Source organism: Xenopus laevis, chromosome 2L (assembly GCF_017654675.1).
Source record: "Xenopus laevis strain J_2021 chromosome 2L, Xenopus_laevis_v10.1, whole genome shotgun sequence".
NCBI classification, from domain to species: domain Eukaryota; kingdom Metazoa; phylum Chordata; class Amphibia; order Anura; family Pipidae; genus Xenopus; species Xenopus laevis.
This window is the reverse complement of record NC_054373.1, coordinates 142,672,234-142,690,143: the sequence shown is the minus strand read 5'-3', so window position 1 is coordinate 142,690,143 and position 17,910 is coordinate 142,672,234. Positions and strand designations below refer to the sequence as shown.

The window sequence follows — 17,910 nt, the reverse complement described above, 5'->3', positions numbered from 1 at the left end:
CTAAATTCTGAACCTTATTTCAGCACAATCACTTGGGCCTCTAAAGAACAGGTCACAAAAATATTTGATTCAGACCGCAAACCCCAAAGGCACTTTATTTCAGTGTGTTAATGAGCTTAAAGGGCACCTGTTGGCCAAAAATATTTCCCCCCATCAAAGGTGTGGGCTAATGGATCCCGCACTTTAGTTGGGGGGGTTAACAGTACAACAGTACAAATTGCCCCCTGCCAGCGCAAGGACACTCGCGAGGGAGCTCCCTGTATGAGTGGTCATGTAGTTCAGAGCATTTGCACATAATGAGCAAGCTGATGCATTGGCTCATTATGTGCCTGTGTGTGCACCAACATGGCCGCTCGAACCAGAAGCTCCCTCCCGGTGTGAGCGTCCTAACACTGGTGGGGCCAATTTTTTAAAAAAAAGAGAATACTGTTACCCCCTATTAGCCCGCACTTTTGGTGAGGGTAATTATTTTCGGCCACAGGTGCCCTTTAAGTAAAGCTGCACTAGCACAACTGACCAAAAACTGACAACACACAAAATTGCAGAATCATGGTGGGAGAACACAAATGGAGGAAATGTGGCAATTTCTTAATTTTGAGCAGCACAGAGTGGTTTCTGGATAATTTACAGACAGTAGGTTTAGCAGAACCAGTGCACTGGAAAAGCCTAGCACCCTTAAGTACTTTCTAGGGCTTAATTGAAATAATATATGGATATATGTATGGAAGAATACCCGTGTGCCAGTATTTGCTCTGATCATAGGTTGAATATTGGGAACAGTCTCAGCAGCTCATCTCCACATAACATGTTATTCACAGTGATCACTGGGAATGGGGTTTCATTAAAGGACACCTGTCTGGCATGATATCAGTTCAGTTTATTATGTACCTTACAGTATAGGTGATCAAAGCAGAACAGATTTAAGCGTTATAAAATGAAATCCTGCTACTTGGTGTGTTAGCTCCATACTATGTAGTCTTTTGTGGGCTCTAACAAATTAGTATTGTTTAGGTGACCCCAGTTTGTACTGAGACATCCTTTGTTATCCATTATCCATATTTGGAATACCAGACCTTAAGTCTGCTAAAAAATAATTTAAAAATTAATTAAATCCTCAGGACCTGGGGCATTCCGTATAAGGGTTCCCTCCATAATATGGTTCTCCATCTTAAGTCTGCTAAAATCATTTAAACATTAAATAAACCCAATAGGATTTATGCAGCTTAGTTACCATCAAGCACAAGGTCCAGTTCTATTATTACAGAAAAAAAAAGAAAATAATTTTTAAAATGTTTAATTGCTTAATTAAATTTTAGTCTACGGAAGATGGCCTTCCAGAAATGTGTAGCTTTCTAGACAACAGGTTTCTGGATAAGCACCTGGTGTAGAATAAAACAGATCATAGCACTTATCAAATCTTTAAAAAGTGAAAAAAATAGTGGGGCTTGAAATATTTATTTCTTTTACTTTTTAAAGACTTGATGAGTGCTATGTTCTGTTTTCTTCATCTCTCTCTCTCTCTCTCTCTCTCTCTAAAAAAAAATAAAAAAAAAAATAAATATATATAATTATTATTATTATCTGCAGCACTGGACAGAGAATTTACATGTATTGTTACAAGTATTTTCTCCAGTGGAGCTTGCAATATTGTTTTCCTATTATATTACATGTGCATACACACACTTGAGCTAAAGGTTAAGTTGTGTTCACCACTATATTTTAAAACACTAAATGGGGGTACAATCAGGGTGTGACTACAAAATTCAGACAAAGACAAGAGATCCCCTGAACTCACCGAATATTAATATATTAAGAACATTGAGGGGCACATTTACTTAGCTCGAGTGAAGGATTAGAATGAAAAAAACTTTGAATTTCGAAGTTTTTTTTTGGCTACTTCGGCCTTCGACTTTGACCATTCGATAGTCGAAGTACTGTCTCTTTAAATATAAACTTTGACTACCTACTTCACCACCTAAAACCTACCGAGCACCAATGTTAGCCTATGGGGACCTTCGTTCGATTCAAAGGATTTATATTTTTTTCCTTCGATCGAAGTAAATGCAGTAAATCCTCCGACTTTGATATTCGAAGGATTTTACTTCGATGGTCGAATATCGAGGGTTAATTAACCCTCGATATTCGACCCATAATAAATGTGCCCCATAGACATTCTGTGCATACAGCTTCCAAAAAATGTCCACCCCTTCAAACACAGCAGAGACTGTTTGTCCATATTTTGCAATATATTTAAATTGGCCAACTTTTATAGCACACCATTGGCCAGACAAGGAATGAATTTGATGTAGTTGGCCAGCTTGAATAAACTGCAATTTATGGATAAACAATCCCTGTTTTGTTTTAAAGAGAGGGCAGTTTTAGAGGCTTTATGTACCAAATACCTCAGTTTCATCCAGGGTTGCCACCTTTTCTCCCTAAACATACCAGCCAGCGCCAATGGAGGGTGGTCGTGATGTCATGAGGCAGAAGTGGGGAGTTTCAGGGGCCGGGAGTGGGCGTTTCAGGGGCAGGGAATGGGCGTGTCAGAGATAGGGAATGGGTGTGTCAGGGATGAGGAATTTTCACATCAATGTCTGTGGGGAGGTCATGCTCCTGGAGATCTGGTCAGAGCAAGTGCCTCAGGGGGTGGGAGAATTTAGAAAATAGTGCCAATGAGTAAATTACATATTTAATACAGGCTCTGGCCCTAGGTGGGTGAGTTACTGGCCGGATGGCAACCCTAGTTTCATCAGAATTCAATAAAGCCGCCTGTGTTCTTTAAGGTGTGGGAGGAAGAGGAATAACCAGGAAAAAAAAACAAGTGTGAGAACAGAAGGACATACAAACTGCAAAGACATGCAGTAGATGTTGTGCTCCATCCAAGGCAAAAAGTGGCATGAGACCTTATTGTAGCAAGCAAGGTAAGTTTTTGTTTAGTGGTGGGATGTTACAGCTTTTGTATTATTTAACTGGAGTTACCATAAAATTCTTCCTTATACTGTGTAACCAATAACACTACGAGCAATATTTTCCTGGCATGAAATGGCAGTTTGAATTAGACCCTTCAGAGTGTTTACACCAGCCGATATTTGTTGGAAACAGATGCTCATCCAACAGTCACCCCAATGACCAGATATCATTCAGGTTGGTTTAAATCCTATTGGGTAAGGAACAATATGACCCCTATAGGTAGGCATAGGTCACTAATAAAATATGAGCTTTGGCATGAGGGGCATACAAGCTGATTAGCCCAGTCTGACCCAGTGGTCAAATTGTTTGGCAGCCTCAATGGATCTTTTTTTGTGTATGCCAATAAACAAGCACACATCTATCTATCTGCAGTCCAACAGAAGGACTAAGAAAATATTTAATTTCAAAGAAAATGAGGAATTCATTACAACACTAGGCTGGATTACAGTAACAGAAATATTGAGATGGAGACAGATCTATTGCCAAAACCGTGCCAGTTGAGCTTCTCTCTACCCAAAATAAAAACCTGTAACAGCCCTGGGTCATTTCATGAGCCCTTGTCAGCATCAAACTGCAGATTAGGAATTAAAGGCAAGCCAAATAATACTACAAAAGAACTGGCAGACCATTAACTGCTTTACAGGAAGGACATCAGATAATCATGTGAAGGTCTGGGACAACAAGGCAGCCAAGCCTTGATACATTCTAATGTACAGACAAATTCTAGTTGAGTGTAGTGCCATAGCACAGTCATTTTTCAAAGCTGTGCCACCATGGCCATTAACACCATTAGAATCTAAAATAATTTATGCCTGGGAAGGATCACAAGCACAATCCGGTTAATAACATATCCATGATATTGCAGCTCAATCCCTGTATTTCAGAACTGGGCCCAAAAATTTGTAATGAAACAGATCAATGAATATACTGTAACTCCGGTACTCTGAATGCTGATAGGTGCTCTAATTGGTACATTTTCACTCAATTCCACAGTTTTTGTAGAGACATATATTTTATTAGGCATCATCACAATAATAATCTGTGAATCTGCAGAATTTTCTATTCCTTACCTTTTTCTCACCTGGGCTGGCATGCTTAAAAAACTAAAAATCGTCCCAAAAGTTGATCGGACTAGTTTAAAAATGTTCATCATAAAACAATGAAATCAGTCATGTATGGCACCGTCAAAAAAATATTGTTAAACGAACGTTCACTGCACTTGTCTTTTGCAAAAGTGAACAAAGGAACAGATACAGGCTTAGGGTGGCAAAAATTTGGGGGCGGTATGCTACCTGCTAGCCGTATATGAACTGGTCCCCAGTGCCAGTGATTGTGAACTAGCAGCAGAGGAGAGTAGGCGTGTGAGGAGGGTAATGTGTGAACAGTGGGATAGTATGCAAACGGTGGGGGTCAGAGGGGGGAACTAAGCGAGTGGTGGGGGTGTGTGGGGGTACTGTGCGAGTGGTGAGGGATAGTGTGGGGGTACTGTGCGAGTGGTGGGGGATAGTGTGGGGGTACTGTGCGAGTGTGAGGGATAGTGTGCAAGTGGTGGGGGTTGCGAGGGGGTAGTGTGAGAGTGGTGGGGGCAAGCAGCCTTGGGGCGCACTAATTTGAAGTTTAGCCCTGAACAGTCATCAGTCAATATGTTAGATCTTGTAGCCTACATGAAAAAGATACAACAAAGGTCTTCTCTCATATTGTTTACCATGGATGGGTGAATTGTTTGTGCAAACAATCGTTCAGACGATAGGAATGTTCACAGAGTTGCTACAAATGCTGTCCTTGTATGGCCAACTTAACACGTTAAGCTGGCCATTGACGCAAAGATACTGTCATACAAAACGAAGGTTCATACGATTCCGTGTGTGGAATGTCCCATGTTTTGTACCATGGCTATTGGTCTTTTAGTTGATCGGACAGGTTAAAAGATTTATATACCGATAAGATTTCTGTATGTATTGCCTATCTGATGATATCAATGGTTGACTGTCACTACTATTTGTTGAACATAACTCACGTACGATTGCTGATGAAAAATCGATGGCGCTAATTACACGAGGCGATTCGTTTTCCGAAGTCGATTCGTTTTCCGAAGTCGCTTTGGAAAATGAATTGCTGCGCATGATTAGTGCCCGTCGATTTTTCATTTTAGCCAGCGTAGAGTGAGGGAAGGTGTTCGGGGAGATTGGTCGCCGCAAAGACAAAGCGATTAGTCGTCAGGCGACTAAATCTCCCCGAAACGCTCAGTGTGACCTTACCATAAAGATGTGTGGGGTGACGATAAAACAGTGCAGGACTATATAAATTACTGAGTTGTTCTAGGCATTTAGGGTCTGACTAGCCCTTCGCTCTACTGAGGGATGTTAGGTTCACCAGCACAGACTAGCATTAGGGGCAGTGTTAATTACCCCTGATGTTTATCCAGAAGTGCCCCAGACAGTAAGGTACTCTTTATGACTATGGTTATTACGCTAAGGTTTTTTGCTAAGGGTACCCCCACACCACAAGACCCCTTTATCAGGGGTGATCCTGGCCCCTCCGCCGCCTGCTGCCCCCCCCCCCCCAGAAATTTGCTCTTAAAGTACCAGGAGCAGCATTTTTGCTGCCCCTGGTACCTAGTGGGGCGCTTCCGCTTGAGGCGACAGCCTCAATTCGCCTCTTTGGCGAAGCACCCCTGCCCTTTATATATGTGCTCAAAGGATACAGTGAAACGCTGCATAATTAGGGCATATTTAACAAAGGGTGAAAGTAGAGTTCCAAGACATTTCAGGGCTCTCTATTCATTTCTATAACATCTTTAGAGTAACCGTATCAGCGGGGAAAGCTAGAGTTCACCATTTGATTGTATAAATGCTATAGAAATAATAGAGTGGTGAAATTTCACAGATTGTATGAAGCCAAAATAAGCTGATCTCAAGGCCCCAGCATGATTTAGGAGCAGTGCACTAAAGGAGGAAATAGATGGAGAAAACCTTCACTACTTTTTCAAGTAAAACATGAGATCACTAGGGTTGCCACCTGGACAGTATTTCACTGGCCTAATATCATTCTGATGGCGGTCCTGGATGGTATTGAGAGAGAGAAAGTATATCTTTGCCATTCAGCGACTGACTCATATAATCCATCAATAACAATAAGATGTGGCTGCGGTTATCATTCCAGTTCAACTCACCCCTGCTCTGCGCTGTTGCATGTGACTCCACCCAGCGCCGAGCTCCAGCACGACACCAGGTACAGCCGTGAGGAGGCGGGGCATTGCGGTGGGCGGGGTAGCGTAGGCGGAACTGGGAATGTCGCCTCCTCCCTCCGGGTGTCATTGCCACGCTCCCTGTGTGCTCGCTCTCTCTCTCGCTCTCATCCTTCGTGTTAGGCAGCTGTCACCATGTTGTGGGGCTTTGTGCTGCTCCTGCTCCTGTCCCCTGCAACACTCAGGGCAGAAACCCCGGAGGAAGATAGTGAAAATGTTACCGAGCTTGTGATTGAGACGGTGGTGAGTAGAGCCAATGGGTGACACTGGCTCCTGTGGACCTTTCTACCCACCCAGATGCCACAGCTTCTCCATTTGTAAAGCTAATGCCCTGGCACATCAATTCCACCTCCCGGTCATGTGATTGCCGAGTGCCCAGTGACATGCCCCCCTATACATCCCATTCATCACTTTACTCGTCTCCTGCGCCCGGCGTGTACCCCATTACTTGTACCCCAATCACCCCAGTACTGACCCCATTACCTGTACCCCAGTACTTGTACCCAGCTGCCTGTGCCCGTGTAGCTCATGAGGTGTCACTAGTCCGCCGCTATGTGTTGCAGTAGGTACAAAAGTTTCCAGCTGGGACAGTGGCTGCTCGTGTTCTTGTCCCCCTCCCTCTCTCCAGTGCTCTGTGCATTCACCCGACTGATCTCTCCATACAAGTATAAATGGCTCCCTTCACCGACCCCTGCAGCTCCACTCAATTCTATGCCTGTGAACTTGTACCTCCCCCCTCAGATCTCTCTCAGCTCCCACTGATCTATTCCCTTCTCTCTCTGATCCTCAGCCTCCTCTCTTCTTCCCATATGATCATTGCCCAATGCCTTTCCACCTCCACTTCTCCCTACACCCTCCCATGATCTGTGTGTCTCCATTCTCCTCTCATTAACCCCAAGTCCCATCACTGCATTTCTGCTCCATCCCTTTTTCTACCGATATTCCACCTCTTACTTTCTTCTCCCACTTTCCCTCTGCTCCCCCCATATTGTTACATTATATCTCTCGTGTGTCCTCTCACTCTGCACCTCCCCCAGCATTAACCCACGTATTCCCCTTGCTCCCCACATCTGTAACGTTATTATTATTCTTGCTGCTCTCACACTTCTGTATCACACATGGTACGGGCACGGCTGCAGTCTATGGGATTGTGCAGCTTCCCGCCTCCTGTACTACTAATTGTACTACTAATTGAACCTGTGGCTCTCCAGATGTTTTACAACTGCAGTTTCCACCTTTCCGCTGGGTGTAGAAGTGTTAATCCAACAAAATATAAAGAGCAGTTGCCTTTTACATTTTCTACCCTCTGCCCCCCCCCCAGTCTATTAATGTAACGTCCCCCGTATATTTTCTGCTGCAGGAGAAGCCGGACTCGTGCACTGAAACTGCAGTTATGGGGGACACCATCCACCTTCACTACACGGTGAGTTCGCACTTTGGCCACGGCCACAGCTGGGCCTAAGGGGGAACATCTGTAACAATAATAACACGTCAGCAATGCGGGACCCGCCTCCTCACACCGGGGAGGGGGCGGAGACAGAGGGCAGGCACCGTTGGAGGAGGAGGGAACACAGCACAGGGGCGGGCTTTGGATACTAGACAAATGGACATGGGCGGCCGGTGGGTTTAGATGACTCGAGCAGAGTTGAAGCCTCTCGATCCCTGAGGAGACTCTGCTTTCATGTTTATAGTGGGAGTCTACAGCGCCCATTTAGTTTGCACATTATGCCCAAACCTTGTTCTTTTACATTTTTCGTTTTGAGGAAAAGTTTTAAATGTTAGGACTCATTTACTAACGCGAGTCCAAGTGCAAAACTGCGCCTTGTTAGTGCTATTTCCTATAGGCACACATTTGTCTGTACCTGCACCTCTACACACAGGCCCAAGTCAAGGAGAAGAATGAAAGGTGGTGTCTGGTATTGATTGTTGTCTTTCATATATCATAAAGTCTCAATCAGGCAATACCAAATACTACCATACTTTAAAGCAGATGGAAATGTCTATTACTGTAGGATATCATTTATTTATAGACATTGGTAACAATAGAGGCAGCAGCATTAGTGGCTATTGGGAGATCTGGAGGATAAAGGGCTAATTAGGGTCCAGGTTACAGTGCAAATTCATTCAGTTACATGCTTGCTATCAGGTCCAGACTGAGAATTAAAACAGGCCCTGGCATTTCAGGTACACAGAGGCTCAATCAGCCCACACAGAGGTCCAAACAGCCCCCACCAGCCCACTAAATACTGAGTGTCTATGGGACCTTCTAGCAGCCCCTCTGGCATTTGCCAGAACCCACAGATTGCCAGTCCGGGCCTGCTTGCTATACTGATAATCTTTATTTGGGGGCTGTGGGGCAGAGAAAGGTAAGTCATGCCCATCTGAAGGGAAGTGCACCCTTTCTTTTTTTTATAGTTTTAACATGTGTATCTATTCACCACTCTATAAAACCCAATATTTGCTTTTAAACTGCAAACAGCCCCGAGATGATCATGTTCTGTCTCGGCTTCTATTCAACCAATTTAAATGCAAGTGATTAATGTATTTTTTTTAATTTGACGTTAATGAAGGTCTGCTGCATTTACCTGCATGTTAATGTTATAGGTTTATCAGGGGGCAAGTTGAAAAGTGTGATAAACCTTTTTAAATTGCTTTTGCTTACCAAAGTGTCCCTCTTAGGGTAAGGTCACACTGTGAGATTCGGGGAGATTTAGTCGCCCATCGACTAATAGCCTCTTCTTTGGGGCGACTAATCTCCCCAAACTGCTTCCCCCTGTCTTCCACCTGCTAGAATGAAAAAAACGCCTGCGGCATGGCACTCGCGGCGCTTCGTTTTCCGAAGTTGCATCAGAGGAAACTTCGGGCGACTTCAGAAAACGAAGCACAGTGAGTGCCATGCCGCAGGCGTTTTTTCATTCTAGTAGGCAGAAGACAGGGGGAAAGATTAGTCACCGGGCGACTTAATCTCCCCTAATTTCACAGTGTGACCTTACCCTTAGGGTCTGGCCACACGGGCAGATTCGGGAAGTTTAGTCGCCAGGCGACAAATCTCCTCTTCTTCGCGGTGACTAATCTCCCCTATCTACCTTCCCCTGCCTTCCTACGGCTAAAATGAAAATCGCCTGGGGGCAGGCACACGGATCGCTTGTAATTGCCTCACGAGGAAACTTTGGGGCAGAACGGGGAGATTAGTCGCCTCGAAGAAGAGGAGATTTGTCGCCTGGCGACTAATCTCCCCGAATCTGCCCGTGTGGCCAGACCCTTACTGTATTATTTCTCCTTAACTTTGCTAGTACAGATAAGGGACCTGTTATACAGAAGGCTCAGGACCTGGGGTTTTCCGGATAACAGATCTTCACTTAATTTGGATCTTCATACCTTAAGTCTACTAGAAAATCATTTAACATTAAATGAATCCAATAGGCTGGTTTTACCTCTTATAAGGATTAATTATAATTTTAGTTTGGATCTAGTACAAGGTACTGTTTTATTATTATTATTATTATTATTATTATAGAGAAAAAGGAAATATTTTTTAAAAAGTTGGATTATTTGGATAAAATGGTGTCTATGGAACATGGCCTTTCTGTAATTTGGAGCTTTCTGGATAATGGGTTTCCTGATAATGGATCCCATACCTGTATTGAGGAATATAGCCAGCAATTCCTCTATGCTCTGTGCCTGTATCCTATGGGTGAAGACACATAGAGCTACTTGTAGCAGCTACTTGTCACAGCTACAAAAGTAAACAATGCTGATAATTTGCTGATAACTGTCACTATGTGTGTTGTAGAAGAGGCAATTCTCAGTATTGTGTATGGTATAGTATTTTCTGTTGTTTTGTAGCTTTGACAAGTAGCTTCTATTAGTAGCTCTGTGTGTCTTTACCCTTAAGGGTTGGGGCAGACAAGCAGATTCCTCACGAGTATACTTCGGGCGACTTTGAAGCGCCGCGAGTGTATTAGCGCAGGCAATTTTTCATTCAAGCAGACGGAAGGCAGTTCGGGGAGATTGTCGCCACGCAGAAGAGGCGACTAGGCGCCAGGCGACTATATCTCCCCGAATCTGCTTGTCTGCCCCAACCCTAAAGGAGAAGGAAAGTTTAAAACTAAGCAAGCTTTATAGGAAAGGTCTATATGAATACACCAGTAAACCCTCAAAGTAATGCTGCTCAGAGTCCTCTGTCAAAAGAAACACAGCATTTCTTTTCTTCTATTGTGTACACATGGGCTTCTGTATCAGACTTCCTGTTTCAGCTTATACCTCCAGGGCAGGGCTTGAGCATGCTCAGTTTGCTCTCCTCCTCTCCTGCTGTAATCTGAGCCCAGAGCTATGACTGAACAGGGAGAGACTCAGGCAGGAAGTGATGTCACAGCAAGCCAATATGGCAGCTGCTATCCTAAACAAACAGAGACAGTGTCTAGAGCTGTCTACTCAGGTATGGTAAAGCATTCTAAAGAACAAAAATGGCATTCTAGTTTGCAATGTTGTGGCTAATCTTTTAGCAATAAACTGCCTTGGTAGCATTCCTTCTCCTTTAATGTTGTTAGCTTGTTGTTTCTTCATCTGTTATTACCTTCTCTACTCATTAGATTTTAACCATATAACAACTCTTCTATCGGCTACTGCTACTTTCCATATAACTTATTAGGCTGTGTAGTCTGTGTGTTGTCTCCCTTATTCATTTGTGTCAAGGAAGTGGTGTTTTCTGTGTCTGTTCTTTATCGTGCTGCCTGCTCATCACATGAGAAACATAATTTATCAGCAGCAATACACATTTATGCCCTGCTTATCTATATACAACAGAACTTTACTGGGGTCACAGATATTCTTCTATTTTTAATAGCACATATTTGTATTTTGTTTCAATAGCACATATTTTATGCCATGATGGTTTTTTTTCATGGTAAGCCAAATTCACATTGGTTGCAACCAGTAAGCATGCAGAACACACCTAAAAGGCAGTTGCATGTAGATGCCACTTGGTAAATCAACTTTCTTGATGTGGAAAATGAACAACTGGAAAGTAAAATACATGTATAGAATGCTGAACAGGTCTAATGCTTATCATACATTTACTTGGATCTATACCTCCTTGTCTGGCCATGTTGCATCTCTAGGGAAGGCTAGAGGATGGGCGGATTATTGACAGTTCACTTTCTCGGGATCCTCTTGTGGTGGAACTTGGAAAGAAACAAGTTATTCCAGGTAAGTCCAACACAGTTTGAGACTCTCTTCATAGGCTTTAGTGGAATGCATGCCTATCCTTACAACATTAAAAATGTGACTTGACGGTAGAGGCCAATGCGGACCATGTCTTACTGGATTTTCTAACCTGTCCAATAGATATTTGACCTTCGGCATGGTCATCTACATGCAACAATGAGCTGCCAACTTGGTTGGTAGGGGTGGAGACTACACATTGGTTCTTTGCTAGACAGCCTTTTCTAGTATTCCATACAATGTTAATTTCAAATTCCTTGCAGGCATACACCTTTTGCTGCTGTAAGACATGCAGTCTGCCTTCCTAGTGTAGCTGTGAGCAGGATTTGCTATTTCATAATTAATTTATGAAGTCTTCTCTTCTGATTTATACCGCAGGGCATCAACGCTGCTCACTATTTTTTAACTTGGTTGGTTTTGTCCCAGGGAGGCCATGCTCCCTACACCACGCTCTTGGATTTGTCATTTTGGGAACTGAATATTAATGCATTGTAGAGTGCTATGCCTCAACAAATATTATTTAAAACTATACTTTCAGAATAAAGACAATTTATATCTTAATGGGTGACCTATTAAAGATTCTTACCACATTGACTTATATCTGTATCTGTAAATATAACCCTATAGATCTTTTTCCTCGAGCCACCACTTTGTGATGGTCTGTGTGCTCCCTCAGAGATCACCTGACAGGACATATACAGCTTTAATTATAACAGGAAGAAGCGTGGGTGTAAAAGACAGAGCTCCGCCCATTCATTGGCTCATATAACCTAGCATGTATGTGTGCCCTTGGTTTCTGTGTGAGCACAGTGAATTGTATGAGCTGGGGGACAGCCATTAATATTTAAAATAACATTTCTTCTATTTAGGTTGCTCCAGTGTCACATAAATTATATTTTTATGAAATGGGTTTATATACATAAAGCAAGGTTTTACATATGGGTTGTTTTAGGTGATATATTTTTATATGTTCAGCGGTATAGTTTCCCTTTAAGGTGGGCAGAAACAAGGTACATTGCTTCTTTCCCATACCAAATAAAACATGGTCACCAGCTTCTGCATTTGATACATATACAATAAACCTACTGATATTTGGGCTTAAAGTTGACCTGTCACCAAGACACAAAAAGTTGTATAATAAAAGTCCTTTTCAAATTAAACATGAAATCCAAATTATTTTTATTAATGTGTTCATAGCTGTTGTAAACTCTTTTAAAAATCTCAGCTGTCGATCAAATATTGCCTGCCCCTCTTAGGCATAGAGGCGGAGCAAGCAATTACTTCACTTTTCATTCAGCACTTCCTAGATGTCACTGCTCTCCCCACATTCCTCCAGTTCTCTTAACCATTTTTGTGTAGTCGGGGCATGGGGATGGACAGTGGGCCCCCCATTCTGGTGCATAAACAAGATTCTGAGATGATACAAGGCTTGCCTTAATAACTGTCTACAAAATGGCTCATGCCTGCTTGCTATAATTATGAATTCCCAGATGGAAGGAAACAAGATTCAAATAATTTATACAGTGTAATTAAAGTTCATTTTGCTTGACTAACATGATAAAATAGGATTTGTAATTTTTTTTGGGTGACAGGTCCCCTTTAAGTCTCAGAAAACAGAATGAAGGAAAATCATTGTAACCAAGATCAGAACATGTTGCTTTTCAGCACTGCCTTTCTTCCTCCCCCACCCCCATCCACCGCAGCCTCTCCAGAAAATTGTCACTAAGTTGCAGTCCTGAAAATCTTTTCATGGGAGTTTTGATACATTGAATATCAGTAACAGTCATAAAAACACTTCTGTGTTGATTGTGGTGCACAAATACATCCATATTGATCTAGACATGTTATTTAGTTGCCTTTTTTCTACATTCAGAATTATGCTTGCTTGGCCAAATTTCAGGCTTTCAATGTTTATATTGTCTGCAGCTGCCAGAATGGAATATGGAAGAAGCATTTATTTCTACAGTGATAGAGTGTGCAATGACTTTTATGTATGTGTGATTCTTCCTTGGTATACTAGTGTTTCTTCCTTAGTAAAATAATACATACCTTGCATCATCCAGGTTTGTTATTTATTTTTGATTTGCATGCTAAACAAAGCACTGTGCATTTAAACTTGAAGAGTGACAGGTCCCCATATCTGGGGTAGGTGTGCATGAATATGTTTAAGGTGAATCTCTCCATTTATTATAATAGTTGTTGTATGCAGTTTTGTATTTCTCACTGTAATTTAAGCTATATTGCTATCTGCTTTTCTCATTGTACAGGTCTGGAAACAAGTTTGGTAGGCATGTGTGTTGGGTATGTATATTACTTTTTATTTCACATCATTGACCTTTGACTTATGGCACACAGGGTGTTGTTGTCATTGGAATCCAAATCTGCTAGGCTTTGTACCCAATCATACTTGATGACTTTGGGGCAGAGACATTAATTTTATATATATATATATATATATATATATATATATATATATATATATATATATATATATATATATATATACTTTATATTGGGTATCCACACTCAAACTGGTCTTCCTTAATGAAGGTGCAGGGTCAAATTGCGATATGTACTTGATTAGAAGGACCTGCACTCCATACATTGTGAATCAAACTTTTTTAATTATAAATGCATATCCAACGTATTGTCCCACGTTAGGGACTTTATCAAGGACCTTAGGACCTTGATAAAGGCCCTAAGGTGGACCAAAATGTTGGATATGCAACACATTCATGACATATGGAGTGCGGGTCCTTCTTCTTTTCTTCTTACTCTTTCCAGCTTTCAAATGGGGGTCACCCCATCTAAAAAACAGATTCTCTGTAAGGCTACAAATGCATGGTCATTGTTACTTTTTATTACTCAACTTTCATTTCAGGTCCTCTCCTATTCATATTCCATTCTCTTATTCAAATCAGTGCATGTTTGCTAGGGTAATGTGGACCCTTGCAACCAGATTGCTGAAATTGCAAACTGGAAAGCTGCTGAATAAAAAGCTAAATAACTCAAAAAACACATGATAAAAAATCAAAACCGATAGCAAAGTGTCTCAGAATATCACTCTCTATAGTAGGGGTGCCCAAAAGTTAGATCGGGATCTACCAGTAGACCTTTAGCTGGTGATCAGTGTATCTCAAGACACTGGCAACAAACAGCTTGTCTAAATCACCCTCCTGTTTCATGCTTTTCATTTAAATATGTTTCATGTTAAGGCAACATAAGAAATAATTGTTTGTTAAAAATAGCAATATTTTCTCATAAATTAATATGTAAGTAATATTTTCGATGGGCCAGAAAGCTAACTGCTTTTATGGATGTAGATCATAATGGGACAACATCACTAAAAGTAGACCTCGCATTAGTAAAGTATGGGCACCTCTGCTCTATAGCATACTAAAATTTAATTTAAAGGTGAACAACCCCTTTAATGGAAAAAGTCATCGTTTGGTGTTGTGTCCTGCCTAGTGTGTTTATAATGAAATCTGCTTAGGAACATTTTATACTGAATTGTGCTGTGAAGACATTTAGCCATATAGTCCCTCTATAGATTCTCATCACTTTTCTCCAGTAAGCTTCCTCTTTCTGCAGATGGAGAATTTGTTTGTACCTGCTTTGTGTATTATTTTACTGTGTAATCCTTTCTTTTCCACATCTCTCCTTTGTAGCCCTTTAGACAAATACATTTTTTTCTGATCAGTGCAGACATGATGGCTTTGGTCCCATTTAGTGGCAGACCTTACGCTCCATCCAGACATTCATTAATTCCGTACAGCTTCTTGTTTTTTTGTCGCCATGTTACTTTTGCATGTCTGTATTTTCGCAGAAGGCACACCAGGAGATATGCGGGGCTTTGTTTTTCTGAAGTTGCCTCAAGAGGAAACTTCGAACGACTTTGGAAAAAACTAAGCGCCACATATGTTTTACCACTGGTGATTCATTTTTTGCCAGTGGTAAAGCATGTACAATAGATTAGGCAACCACAGAAGAGATTTATTATGGGTGACTAATCTGCTGGTTTGTCATGGCCCTAAGTCTGCTACTTAACTTTTCATGTTTCTGTGGAAAAATCACAACCTCCAAACGGGACAAAGAACAGGCAAAAACGTACTGAGAACAATTTACTATGCTATGATTGTAATGATTACTTTTTGTACCATCAGAGAGAAGCGCAAAGTGGTTATCCCTCCTCACCTGGCCTATGGCAAGAAAGGATACCCTCCTTCTATACCAGGTACTACTTGCTCAGTCACAGGCAATTCTCATGTTAAGAGAAGGGACTGGAATATGTGTCTGTATTTTATTCTTTTAACAGGATGTTTGTAACATATTAACAGCATGATGCTTAATAGTGAAAGACAAAGGGCTACTACACACATTGCTATTGATATTGTAGGTTCAAACAGTATTTAAAAAGGGGCAGTTTAAACTAAACCCTAGCAGGTGTGGTTTATATTTGTGGCCCAGTTATACCAGTTTCAGGTATAACAAGCAAATAGCATTTAACTGACTCATGTCACTAACTAGTGTAACTAAGTAGCAGGTCTGCAATGAAAGTCGCATTTAGCCTCTCACAGGCCTAAAAAGAGTGACTGCATCAAACTGCAGCCTTTTGGCATTTTCCAAAATATACCATTGTCAGTACGGACCTTCATTTCTCATGTCATGTTTCCAAATGAAATCCAGCGTCCATACATACACACACACTCACACCCCTCCGTCCTCTCACATAAACTATATGTACAGGCATAAGAGCTGTTATCCTGAAAGCTCCTAATTATGGAAAGGCCATCTCCCATAGACTCCATTTTATCCAAATAGTTTTTAAAATGATTTCCTTTTATCCTGTAATAATAAAACAAGAATAATAAAAATATAATAAAACAGTACCTTGTACTTGAACCAAACTAAGATATAACTAATCCTTATCGGAAGCAAAACCAGCCTATTGGGTTAATTTAATGCTTACATGATTTTCTAGTAGAATTAAAGGGGTTGTTCACCGTTGAGTTAACGTTTAGTATGATGCAGAGAGTGAAATTTGCAATTGTTTTTTTTTATTATTTATGGTTTTTGAGTTATCTAGCTGTTTATTCAGCAGCTCTCCAGTTTGCAGTGTCAGTAATTGGGTTGCTAGGGTCCAAAATACCATAGAAACCATGCGCTGATTTGTATAAGATACTAGAATATGAATAGGAGAGGGCCTGAATAGAAAGATGAGTAATAAAAAGTAGCAACAGCAATAATTTTGTAGCCTTACAGAGCATTTGTAAGTGGCCCCCATTTGAAAGCTGGGGAGTCAGAAGAAAAAGACAAATAATGCAAACACTATAACAAATAAATAATGAAGACCAATTGAAAAGTTGCATTGGCCATTCTATAACATACTAAAAGTTAGCTAATAGGTGAACCACCCCCTTTAAGGGAAGAAGATCCAAATTATGGATATATCTATTATCCAGATAACCCCAGGTACCCAAGCATTCTGGATAACTGGTCCCATAACTGTACCAATATATGTACTTATTGTAGATTTTAGTATCACAATAGCCTTAGATAGTATGTCTGTCCAAGAAATCATCCAAGCCCCTCTTAAAGGCATTAAAAGAATCAGCCATCACAACATCACTCGGCAGTGCATTCCACAACCTCACTGTGAAGAACCACCTACACTGCATCAAATGAAGCAGATAAAATGGACTTTATGGGAGACGGCCTTTCCAAGGAGTAACGTTTATTCTTTCTTTCGCCTCTAGGTGACGCTGTGCTGCAGTTTGAGACAGAAGTAATGGCACTGTTCAAGCCCACACCCTGGCAGACCATAGTGAATGATGTTTTCCCTTTACTGTGCATTGGTTTGGTACCCACGCTTTTGGGGCTTATTGGCTATCACTTGTACTCCAAATCTAAATCCCCTGTTGTGTCCAAGAGGAAACAAAAGGAGGAGAAAAAAAATAAAGCAAAGAAGAAATAAAATACTATATTTTCTCATATCACAGACTCACAATGCTTCATCATTTCAGCGGCCCGAGCGATATCCAGCATTTACACCCTTACATACAATACGATCCTCCCGTGGTTTACTTTTCGTTGTCACTGAAACCCAGAGATAGTAAAGAAAAATGGAACAGAACAAGCAAATGGAGTGGTAGTTTAGTAATATCTGGGGGTTGAAAGTTGGCTTTGCCTGCCCTAATTCAGGAAAAACAGTCACTAATTTACCCTTCAGCTGACAGAGAGCTCCCCCATAGCACCCAAAAAGATAACACATAAGCCCCATTTGTGTACAAATAAATACACACAGCTTTATTATTCACTTGAAAGCTTAGTTTAATGTCAGTCACACAGTAATAGGAAAGCTGCACTGAAATATTGATGAGCTATGGGAGAAAATATCCCACGGCAATGACAGACTGAGAGACTTATGGGATAGATTGAGGCAGCAGCTGAGCCCCTTGTTCTTCCTTCTT

General features: G+C 41.4%; 1 protein-coding gene across 2 annotated transcripts; it reads left to right on the top strand.

The window, feature by feature from the left end:
* The first annotated feature begins 6,297 nt into the window (after positions 1-6,297).
* On the top strand, positions 6,298-17,433 carry fkbp11.L (FKBP prolyl isomerase 11 L homeolog). 2 transcript variants are annotated; one of them, NM_001093796.1, is given in 7 exon segments: positions 6,312-6,460; positions 7,578-7,640; positions 11,338-11,425; positions 13,708-13,741; positions 15,604-15,674; positions 17,197-17,288; positions 17,291-17,429. In NM_001093796.1, coding segments are annotated over 7 exon segments (516 nt in total). In that variant the 5' UTR covers positions 6,312-6,352; the 3' UTR covers positions 17,351-17,429.
* Positions 17,434-17,910: the final 477 nt, after the last annotated feature.